General features: G+C 49.0%; 1 protein-coding gene across 1 annotated transcript; it reads left to right on the top strand.

Moving 5' to 3' along the window:
• Positions 1-5,851: 5,851 nt before the first annotated feature.
• On the top strand, positions 5,852-11,763 carry NPS (neuropeptide S). Its single transcript, XM_063963766.1, has 4 exons — positions 5,852-6,675; positions 8,799-8,909; positions 8,990-9,068; positions 10,248-11,763. The coding sequence occupies exons 2-4, from the start codon at positions 8,887-8,889 to the stop codon at positions 10,425-10,427; spliced, it is 282 nt and encodes a 93-aa protein (XP_063819836.1). The 5' UTR covers positions 5,852-6,675; positions 8,799-8,886; the 3' UTR covers positions 10,428-11,763.
• Positions 11,764-12,063: the final 300 nt, after the last annotated feature.

Genomic DNA, 12,063 nt, shown 5'->3' with positions numbered 1-12,063 from the left:
CCAACTTCTCCTAACCATCCAAGAACAGCTTGGTGATGAACATTGCCTTTTCCAGCATGATGGAGCACCTTGCCATAAGGCAAAAGTGATAACTAAGTGGCTCAGGGAACAAAACAGCATCATTTTTGGTCCATACCAGGACACTCCCCAGACCTTAATCCCATTGTGAACTTGAGGATTGACCACGGGTGGACAACCAAAAACCCACAAATTCTGACAGACTCCAAGCATTGATTAGTCAAGAATAGGCAGCCATCAGTCAGTATGTGGTCCAGAAGTTTATTGACCGTATGCTAGGATGAATTGCAGAGGTCTTGAAAAAGAAGGGTCAACTTTGCAAACACTTAATGTAATTGTCAATAAAAGCCTTTGACACTTATGAAATGCTTGTAATTTTACTTCAGTATACCTAGTAACATCTGACAAAAAGGTCTAAAAACACTGAAGTAGCAATTTTTGTGAAAACCACTACTTGTGTCATTCTTAAAATTTTGGCCATGGCTGTATACTGCTGCATCCTTGTATAATGCCCACATTAACCCTTTGGTTCATACTGTATATTGTGTGTAAATCTGGCGCTGGTACTAACCAGTGCTGCCTGAGCCATTTACCTCACTGCACGTCCCTGGGCCCAACTATTACCATCTGAGTAAAGTGCCAGAGTGAGATGTGTACTGGGCAGCCTGGACCGTAACCCTGAAACATTCACTGAGGGTAAGAAGCCTTCTCCCTGCAGATCCACAGCCCTTTGTCTTTTTCTCTCTCTCTCCCTTGTTCCCAAATGCCCCCCACCTTGCATCTCCAACCCTCTTTCCATCGTGTTCCTCCGCACCCCACAGCCTGCTGTGCTGCCCTGTCACAGCCCGCCATCTGTCCTTAGCTGTCACAGCCCGCCGTCTTCCCCCTAGCTGTCACAGCCTGCTCTCTGTCCCCTACCTGTCACAGTCCATCATGTCCCCTAGCTGCCACAGCCCGCACTGTATCCCCTACCTGTCACAGTCTATGCTATATCCCTTCACAGCCCACCCTATGCCCTCTACCTGCCACAGCCCGCCATCTGCCCCCCAGCTGTAACAGTCCACCCTCTGTCCCATAGCTGCCACAGCCCGCGCTCCATCACCTGACTGTCACAGTCCACCGTCTGCCCACTAGCTTTGTCGTGCACGGTTCCTTTATAAGGTATGGAAGATAGGGCACAAATGTATAATTTGCAGGGGGGTGCCAAACACACTTACACCCTGGCTCCTCTTAAGTAGGCAGGGTTGGTGGCAGGGGAAATGAGTTCCACCACCTCTCCAGGACCACTTTCAGCCCTGTACAATAGCCCATACTATTAAACTAGGTGATTCATCGCGCCCTACGGGCGCTCTTCACACCGTCGTTAGGGGCTACGCCCCGTTAACCTCTGCATGCCTTTGAACATACGCAGGGCGGTAGATAACAGAATCAGAAATGCAGGGCAGTATAGAGGGCATACAGAAATGGGTTCCGGTTGAGATAAGATAGAGAGGCGTAGGGGGAGAGAAAGGGAATGTACAGAAACGCTGTGCGATCGGTAAAGGATAGGGAGAGGCAGGGTGGTAGGGAGAGGATAAAGAGAGGGAAGGTGTTAGACAGAAAATACCGTTGCAAGGGGCTACGATTCACTATCCCCTGCACGGGCTTCAGCTGTGCTATAATTGTTATTATATGGAGTATTACCTGTTTTTTTTTTATGGCAGTGGGTAAATATTGTAAGGGGGGAGGGCGTGCGATTGTCAAGGGGGCGTAGGCCTTTGTGAGGGCGTGCAGAGTGGCCGCAGGGCACAATGAATAACATAGTGTAGAGTGTAGTATATATTGCTAGTGTCTGCATTATGAAGTACCAGATGAGTAACAGCAATGCACTGTAGATAAGATACGAAGGTGCTGTGGCCACAGGTAGCAGAGCCGCTTATACACACAATGGCCACAGGTAGCAGAGCCGCTTATACACTCAATACCCACAGGTAGCAGAACCGCTTATACACACAATGGCCACAGGTAGCAGAGCCGCTTATACACACAGTGGCCACAGGTAGCAGAGCCGCTTATACACACAATACCCACAGGGGGCAGAGGCGCTTATACACACAGTGCCCACAGATAGCAGAGCCACTTATACACACAATACTCACAGGTAGCAGAACCGCTTATACACACAATACCCACAGGTAGCAGAACCGCTTATACACACAATACCCACAGGGGGCAGAGGCGCTTATACACACAGTGCCCACAGATAGCAGAGTCGCTTATACACACAATACCCACAGGTAGCAGAACCGCTTATACACACAATACCCACAGGTAGCAGAACCGCTTATACACACAATACCCACAGGGGGCAGAGGCGCTTATACACACAGTGCCCACAGGTAGCAGAGCCGCTTATACACACAATACCCACAGGGGGCAGAGGCGCTTATACACACAGTGCCCACAGGTAGCAGAGGGGCTTATACACACAGTGCCCACAGGTAGCAGAGGCGCTTATACACACAATACCCACAGGTAGCAGAGCCGCTTATACACACAATGGCCACAGGTAGCAGAGCCGCTTATACACACAATACCCACAGGTAGCAGAGGCGCTTATACACACAGTGGCCACAGGTAGCAGAGCCGCTTATACACACAATGCCCACAGGTAGCAGAGCCGCTTATACACACAATACCCACAGGTAGCAGAACCGCTTATACACACAATACCCACAGGTAGCAGAGCCACTTATACACACATTACCCACAGGTAGCAGAACCGCTTATACACACAATACCCACAGGGGCAGAGGCGCTTATACACACAGTGACCACAGGTAGCAGAGGGGCTTATACACACAATGGGCACAGGTAGCAGAGCCACATGTACACACATTACCCACAGGTAGCAGAACCGCTTATACACACAATACCCACAGGGGGCAGAGACGCTTATACACACAGTGCCCACAGCTAGCTGAGCCGCTTATACACACAATACCCCCAGGTAGCAGAGGCGCTTATACACAGTGCCCACAGGTAGCAGAGGTGCTTATACACACAATGGGCACAGGTAGTAGAGCCACGTGTACACACAATACCCACAGGTAGCAGAGCGGCGTATACACACAATACCCACAGGTAGCAAATCCGCTTATACACACAGTGACCACAGGTAGCAGAGCCGCTTATACACACAGTGTGCACAGGTAGCAGCGCCACTTTTACACAATGGGCACAGGTAGCAGTGTTGCTTATACACATAATGGTCACAGTATTAGTGTTTCTAATTAATCCAATGTCCATTGGTAGCAACTATACTCACAAAAGTTTGGGGGGTTTGGAAAGGGGGTGGGTTCAGTGAGGTTCCTATCCGTGGGAATCACTTGTAGCAGCTGTGGATGGTGATTGGAGGTGCTACGTGTGGTGGAGGGTTGGGTGTGGGAGGGGGTCCAGAGGTGTTGTGGGTGGCGGAGGGGTGGGTGCAGGGGCATGGATGGCGTAAAGGGTGCAGAGGTCCTGTGGGTGGGGGAGGTGTAGAGGGGGCGCGGATGGGGAGTGTAGTTGCTGTTGGTGGGGGAGGGGTGGGGGAGGGGGACTGTGGATGAAGGAGGGGGTATGGAGGTGATGTGTGTGTGGGAGGGGCGATGTAGGGGTGTGCGTTTGGAGGTGCAGGGGGGTGAGCTTAGGTGATGGGTTTCAGAAGTGCTGTGGGTGGGGGAGGTGTGGGATGGCACGGATGGGGGATGTAGATGTTGTGGATGGGGGAGGGGTGGATGCGGGGGAGCTGTGGATGGGGGAGGGAGTCCGGAGGTGGTTCGGGTGGTGGTCCAGAGGTGTTGCGGGTGGGGGAGGGGCAGGTGTGGGAGGTCCGCAGATGTGGAGGGTGCCTGTAGATAATGCGGGCGGGTAGGTGCTGTGGTTGTGGGAGTGGCGGGGGTGTTGCGGGTGGGGTACGTGATCTGGATGGGGTAGGTGATGTGGATGTGCGGTAGCTAGGGGAGGGGCGGGTGCGGGGATGGCACGGATAGGGGAGGGGGTCCGTGGGCGCTGTGGATGAGTGAGTGGTGGGTGTGGGGTTACGGCGGTTGTAGTGGGCCAGGTGTGCTGCTGCAGTGGGTGGGGGAGGGTGCCGGTGCAGGGATACCGCAGTTGGGGTAGGGCGGTTGGTGCAGCTGCGGCGGGTAGGGGAGGGGCAGGGGAGGGGGTGCGGTGGTGGGGAAGGGGCGGGTGTGAGGATGCTGCGGGTGGGTTGGGGGGGGCAGGAGGGGGTGTGGATGGGGTCTGTAGATGCTGGTGGTGCAGGGGCAGGTGCAGGAGGCTGTGGATGAAGGAGGGGGTCTGGAGGTGCTGTGTGTGGGGGAGGGGCGATGTAGGGGGAGTTGGGGTTGCAGAGGGGGAGGTTGGGTGATGGTTTGTAGAAGTGCTGGGGGTGGGGGAGGTGTCTGTAGATGATGGGGGTGGGGGAGGTGCTGTGGGTGGGGGACAGGAGCAGTGGTGGTGCAGTTGGGTGGTGGGAGGCAGCTGCTGGGGTTCCGAGGGTTGGGGAGGTGGTGCGGGTGGGGGAGGGGTGGGTGCAGGATGGGGCAGTTGCGGTGGTGGTGCGGGTTGGGTGAAGGGTGCAGCAGGGGGGAGAGGTGGGTATGGGGGAGGGGCTGGGTTGCAGCGGGTGGGGGAGGGGCGGGGGGTGCTGCAGGTGTGGGAGCTACGGGTGGGGGCGTGAGTGCCGCGGGTGGGAGCGGATGTGGGGGATGCGTTGGGTGCCGCAGGGGGGGCCAGCGGGTGTTGGTGCTGTGGGTGGGGGAGGGGGAAGAGTGCCACGGGTGGTGCGGGTGTTGGTGCTGCGGGTGGAGTGCCACAGGTGGTGGGTGGATGCGGTGGGTGTTGCGGGTGTTGGTGCTGCGGGTGGGAGTGCCGCGGGTGGGGGGCGAATGCGGTTGGTTTGCCTCGGGTGTTGGTGCTACCGGTGGGGGAGGGGGCGGGAGTTCCGCGGGTGGGTGGCGCGGGTGTTTGTGCTCTGGGTGGGGGAGGGGACGGGAGTGCCGCGGGTGGTGGGTGGATGCGGCGGGTGTTTGTGCTACGGGTGGGGGCGGGAGCAATGGGGCCACAACGTGGGTGCAGGCCGCACCCGGGTGTTACCCTCTGAGGGGTGACACCAAAGTGCCGGCTCCTGTCACAGTGCAGAAGCCAGCACTGCAGATTCAGCAGTGTCCGGGTGAAGGCCGTATGCCCCGACCCACAATGTACCGAAAACGGGGGGTCGGGACGCGAAGCCACGCCCCTTTCGCGAAGCCACGCCCCCTTTTCACCCGCGACCGTGGGTGACGGGTGGATGCCGCGGGTGGGAGGCAGATGCGGGTGGTTGCCGCGGTTGGGAGGGGGGGCGAGTTGTGCCGAAAACGGGGGTCGGGACGCGAAGCCACGCCCCCTTCCGCGAAGCCACGCCCCCTTTTCACCCGCGACCGCGGGTAAGTGACGGGTGGATGCCGCGGGTGGGGGGCAGATGCGGGTGGTTGCCGCGGGTGGGAGGCGGGGCGAGTTGTGCCGAAAACTGGGGTCGGGACGCGAAGCCACGCCCCCTTCCGCGAAGCCACGCCCCCTTTTCACCCGCGACCGCGGGTAAGTGACGGGTGGATGCCACGGGTGGGAGAGGGAGCGAGAGCAGCTGCCAGTGCTCAGCATGTCCCCCTGAACTCTGCAGCAGCCGCTAGTCTGTGAGGCGGGTAGTGTGAGTTCCGCTCACAGTCAGCGGCTGCAGTGTCACCAGAGAGTGTACGGGGAGAAGGGAGACAGGGGACTGGGCGGAGATGGGGAGGGGACTGGGCGGAGAGAGGGAGGGGACTGTTCCTGGCCAGATCTGTGCCTGTGACTCCGCCCAGCGTTACGGGCACAGAGTCACAGACTTGGGCAAATATATAGGAGATAATCTGAATAAGAATTAAGAATAAAATATACAAAAAAGAACACTAAATTATAGTTAGCCTTTTATCACTGTGTAGAGTGTTAGATGGAGCGAGGTACAGTACAAGATGGATGTGTGGAAAGGTGCTGCATAAGGCCAGGGATCAGCAGGGTGGTTAATGGAGAAGTGGAGTAGGGTCATGGTTGTGGATGGTGTAAGAAGCTAGGAGATATCATGGAAGGAAGGACAAAGATGTGTATTATAAATATGTTACACTTAAATGAGGCTGTAGTATGTTATGCCGGCGGTCGAGCTCCCGGCGGCCAGCATTCCGGCGCTGGAATCCCGACTGCCGGCATACAGACAGCTGGGCGAGTGCAAATGAGCCCCTTGCGGGCTCGCTGTGCTCATCACGCTGCGGGCTATCTGTTCTCCCTCCAGGGGGGTCGTGGACCCCCAAGAGGGAGAAAAGCGGTCGGTATGCCGGCGGTCGGGATTCCGGTGCCGGTATGCTGGTCGTCGGGAGGCTGGCTACCGGCAAACTGAAGACCACCCCTTAAATGACCATGTATATAAAGAGGCAGAGGAAATAGAAGAAACACAAAACAAAGAAAATGCGAAAGAAAAGAACACAAAAAAAGAAAAAGAGAAGTAGAGTGGATGGGAAGGAAGGTGGAAGAGACGGGAGTGAGAGTGCTGATGAGACTGAGCCTAAGAGATGAGGAACATAATATGTTATGGCGGGAGAAATACGGACATGAGATGGATGAAGGGTGAGAGATAGGTGTTTAGTTTATGTGAAATCAGAATTATTAAATATTATGGTATTGCTATTATTACATGTAGGCTGCTAGAATATTGTATGGATGGGCTGAAATTATTCTGTAGGGATACAGTTGTGGGACTATTTATTGGCTCCACAAAAAAACATTGATGATGCCTACAGTAGCGCTAACACTACTTGGTACAGAATTAATGATAGTCTTCACTTGTCCAAGCGCCCTTTCCCTCTAACACCTTCATGGGGCCACCCATTAGGACTGGTGGGACACACTGGGGAAATGGCAGATGCTTGGAGATCTTCCGGCATCACGTGTTTCCACCATGTGGTTGGAAAGCTTACCCTATTGTCTTTCAAAGAATTATTGGAGGCAGACTTAGGGGGGAGAGTTATCAAAGCTTGGAGAGATATACAGTGGAGTGAGATAAAGTACCAGCTCCTAACTGCCATTTTACAGGGTGTGTTTGAAAAATTGCAGGAGCCACTTGATTGGTACTTTATCTCTCTTCATTTTGTCTCTCTCCAAGCCTGGATAAATCTCCCCCTAATTCCCCAAACTGTAAATGTTACTGCCAGCTGCCCACTCAAGGCTCAGCAGAAGACACGACTTATAAGTTGCTGCCTGGGGCAGCTGCCTCCAATGGCCTCGTTATAGGACAGCCCTGTGTTGTTGCTGTATATAAGAGCCTAATCAATATTAGACTGTTGCTACCAGGAATGTTGCTACTAGTGATCTAGTTAAATGGAGTAAAGTTTATTATATATCTGTACCTCGATTTTCCAAACTAAACATATTTTGGGATAGTTGTGATGTGTGTGTCAGTGGGGGGAAAAAAGACAACTATTTATTTTTTCAATTTAATTTCAACCTTGTGTCAAGCATACTAGTGGAGTTCACTTATACCCCTTTCACACCGCAGCTTGTACCCGGTAATTTGCCGTTTTTACTGGCTTCCTAAACGGTTCGAGCTGCGATGTGAAAGGGTCACCTTCAATTTACCGTTTACAAAATACCGGTATTTTGAAACGGTAAAAAAGCAGGGTCCTACCCGTTTCAGACCCGTTTAATTGTGCAGTGTGAAAGGGTCTGAAACGGTATTTGCAAGCCCCAGAAGGTGATAGGCTGTCTCCATGTGTGATCTCACCAGGCAGAAGCAGGAAATAAACATTTAAAATGACAACCACTGTTTTGTATGGGTGAAACGGGTTCAGTGTGAAAGGTACCAAAACGGAAATGGTAATATACTAGTTACAACATGCGATGTGAAGGGGGTTTAACTGCTCAGACCCGTTTTGAGAACCGTTTAAAGAACCGTTTCAAAAGCAGGTTTTGCGATGTGAAAGCAGCATTAGGTTAGAGCCCACTAAGTCCTGGAACACGGATGACCAGACAACACCCAAATTCGGGTGTAGGTGCACAATAGGGCATACTGGCATAAACTGGTAAGTAGGCTGCAACAGATGGACACAAAAGTGGCCGCAGAAGCATCCGACTCATAAACAGGCCAAATATGCAAACATATTCTTATAAGACCAGATTTAACAATGAACGATATTATTGTTACGAATGTTAAATAGTGCTCCAGTCAATCAGCTTTTAACAGTCAATTTTCAAACACATGACAGGAGCTGATTGGCTGGAGCATCATTTATCATCCGTAACAAGTGATAACAAGAATATCACTTATTGTTAAACCTGCCCCATGACTTCACGTTATAGCATTATAACAGTTCTGTGTCTCCATAATATAAACTATTGTTTGATGAAAAATGAAAATCCCAGTGATCACTGGCAAAGCGAGGAGTTTATACATGAGCAATTCTATCCTGCACTTGCTCCGCAGACCACGGTCATCACCGACGCAATGTGTCACAGCGTAAAACGTGCACGGAGCAAAGTGGAAGGAACAGTTACGCAGTTAACCTTTCCAGATCTGACACTGTCATGCTCCAGGATTGTTGGAAGCAACGGAAGTAAAATATCAGTTCCTCAAAGTTTATGATATATGTCTATAATGGGGACTTGACAGATACCTACTCGCAAAAGGCCGTAGGATTAAGTACGTTAAATAGAGAAAAGTCATCTGTTTTGCCTATTTTTACCATTCATTAAAGGCCATCCAGACATCAATGAGACATGAGTCCGGAGTATATAATGTCCCCTGGATGAGATACTTAGCCGATTCAAATGTAAGTGAACGCTATGGAGAGACTGCAGCTAAACAGGTAAGGAGCTCTACGGAATACAAACGGCGCCCCCTATGCTGACTTTGTGTTTATTGTGATGTATGTCGTTTATGTTACAGTGTATCCAAATTGCATTTTGTGCTCTTTTTCTGGATATCTACAATGCATCTTTGGTGCCAGCCTGGATTGTCCCTGACGGTAAGCTGTGATGTATGTACAGTATGTATGTTTATTGCTGTGCTGATGATAAAAGAAATACAGAGACAGGACCAATTAATATCTAGAGATATTTTAATAAGGGTTCCACTAGATGGATGATAGGATGGACTACTTATAATAACACACTGGGCTATCCAAACACTTAGGGGTCTATGTACTGTACTTAGTGGTCTATTTACTAAGCCTTTGATGGAGATAAAGTGGATGGAGATAAAGTACCAGCCAATCAGCCCCTAACTGCCATCCCCCAGGTTGGGTTTGAAAAATGACCATTAGGAGCTGATTGGTTGGTACTTTATCCGGCTTAGTAAATAGACCCCTAAGCCTTGGAGAAAGAAAAAGTGGAGTTAGCTAAAGTACCAGTCAACCAGCTCCCATTTTTCAAACACAGCCTATAACGTGGCAGTTAGGAGCTGATTGTCTGATACTTTATCTCCGTCCACTTTATCACTCTCCAAGGCTTTGTATATCTCCCCCCTGGGATAATAATATGCTAATTGTTTCTTCTCAGTCTGTAAACAAATTTTGAAGAAACTGAATCATATAAATGCAGCGTATCGAAAGAGAAATTCAGTTCTGTGCGCAGTTTTAAACATTTACATATCACCCATTTACCGTACGTAGAAAATGGGAAAAGTATGTGTAAGACTTTTGTGGCATCATGTGTTTTATTTTTACACAATTGTGCCTGTTTTATGAGGAAGTGCGTGGATTTGTGGGGCAAGTTGGTGGGGGGCTGAGGAGTAAAATGTAGCTTCAACCAATAGGAGCAGTTTGGCTAAATGTGAGCAATCCTGACTGAGTAAAGATTAGGTACTAGAATGTACCTACTGTTCATTGACGTGCGTAAACGAGATTATTTAAATCGAGAAAAGGGGTAAAAAGGGCACACTTACTGCCACGTGGGGAGGCAGATAGTGATATGGGTGAGAAAGGAGAAGAGGAAGAAGTGTAACAAATTTATTTGCATACATTTGGGATGATGGGTGTGCTACGACTTGTTGGCATTCTATCCCAAAATTGAACCAGAGTATTTATAAGAGAATTATGAATGCTGTAGTAAGTAATGAGGTATGAAAAAAATAATGTGATGTGGACTGTTTTAGCTCACCCATAATTTGCTCCATTAATTTATTGAATACTCATCTCTTCCTACAGTCATCTGGAAAATCAGACTACTGCCTTGTCTTGCTAAACAGCTGCTTAGTTGAAGCAGATCGGAGTGAAGAGCTGGCATTCCTGAAGCCATTCCTAGAGAAGTCATTCATGAAGAGGTCCTTCAGGAATGGCGTTGGGTCAGGAATAAAAAAAAATTCTTTCAGAAGAGCAAAATCCTAACAAAGTGTTCTCGAAAAGACCCTTTCCACACAGATGGAGATTTTTTTTCCCAATGAATTCACGTATAGCAAACTCTGTACCTCTGACGAGATATTTAAGAATTAAGCCATTTTTTTTTTTATTTGCGCTATGACCACAGGCATCAATACAGAAAGAGGGAGGTAATTTTGCACAGAATATTTAGAAATGTTTGCTTAGAAAGTTAGACCATGTGACCACAAGAATTTTGTTTATATTTCCTCACTGATCTCTATGGAGTAACAGCTACTTTGTACACTGGTACTTTTGGCGTAGCGGGGTGGGTGAAGTCCACCGTATTCTACTTTCCCCATCCCTAGTCAACATTAGAATTCTCAAGCCCTGTTATGAAGCAAAAGAATGGTCACAGTGTTTGTGGGGTTGCCCTTGTCCACTTGGGATCTTTGGCGATGGCAACACGGAAGCTAGACATGTCTACACCGTATTAGGGGCATGGCTGTACTTCTTTGGCAGGTCCAGGTCTGGCACAAATACTTTGCCCCCTCCCCCTCCCCCTCCCTTTGGCCCCCATGCACTTCTGTAAACTGTTCCTGTGTGTACAGGTATTATGTTTTTCCAGGGAGATCAGAGATCTTTGTGCAAATATCTTTTCCCCTCTGGTGAAATATAGATAGCTGTGTGTTCATGGCTTTCTTTTACATGTTTATGGAACGCTAATTAAATTATAATTTCCATAAAATCAGCCGTGTCAAATATCTACACACATGCACCAATTAGTTACTTAAGATAGAATTTAAATTTTTTTTAAAAACTACAGAAAAAAAATTGCAGAAACAAGTCACATTTGTACACAATGGTTGGACTAATTTCTTAGAAGCAATTTAGCCAGGAAGAAATCACTTGGGATATATTGATTAATTTTTACAGGCATCCTGGGAAATTATGCTCATTTTAGAAATTCTGGTCTTGTAGCTACAATCAATTAACTCACTCAAGTCATGGTTTCTACTGAACACACAGTGTCGTTACACCCGCAAATCTTTTGTCTCATCTTCCTAGCGCTCATTAAATTAAGGATGAGCAACAAATTATAACTGTGCAAGAGTGCAGGAACTGCTACAGCACTTTACTAATGGACAACATGATGTTGTTATAATGTACTGGTAAATATCATATCGAGAATATATATATATATAGATATATATATATATATATATAGAGAGAGAGAGAGAGAGAGAGAGAGAGAGAGAGAGAGTTTATTGGTCAGAATCTGTTACATGGTATTGTGTTGGTAAAGGCATCAACACCGTCTTTTTCATAAGTACAAAACATAATCTAGCATGTCTTTTATACATTGTTCCCCATTTACCTATGCTGTGTCTGTAAACACACTGTTGCATGGATTACAGTGTATGCTTTTGGTATTATGTTTAGATTTGTTTTGGTTTTCACCTAATAAAACCTAGTGTTGATAAACTGCTGTCTTTTCTGTGCAATGTGCAATAGGCAGTGACAATTTGGACAACTTACATACTGAATCTTTCCGGTTTGCTTCTTTCTGGTAAACTGTTCAGGGGGCATACTTAGTGTACAGTATCAGAATTGTGCAGGAAATCTAGGAGCAAGTACAGTACTATGCATACCTAGAATACATGGA

This window comes from Pseudophryne corroboree, chromosome 3 (genome assembly GCF_028390025.1).
Source record: "Pseudophryne corroboree isolate aPseCor3 chromosome 3, aPseCor3.hap2, whole genome shotgun sequence".
NCBI classification, from domain to species: Eukaryota; Metazoa; Chordata; class Amphibia; order Anura; family Myobatrachidae; genus Pseudophryne; species Pseudophryne corroboree.
Note: the sequence above shows the minus strand (reverse complement) of the source record. Positions and strands in the feature narration are given on the sequence as shown.

What these genes read in the sequence shown, in the direction of transcription:
- NPS (XM_063963766.1), top strand. Translation starts at nt 8,887, where the DNA reads ATGGAGAGACTGCAGCTAAACAG. An exon ending in GAGAGACTGCAGCTAAACAG is followed by an intron (nt 8,910 to 8,989) that starts GTAAGGAGCTCT and finishes TTTATGTTACAG; the next exon opens with TGTATCCAAATTGCATTTTG. An exon ending in AGCCTGGATTGTCCCTGACG is followed by an intron (nt 9,069 to 10,247) that starts GTAAGCTGTGAT and finishes CTCTTCCTACAG; the next exon opens with TCATCTGGAAAATCAGACTA.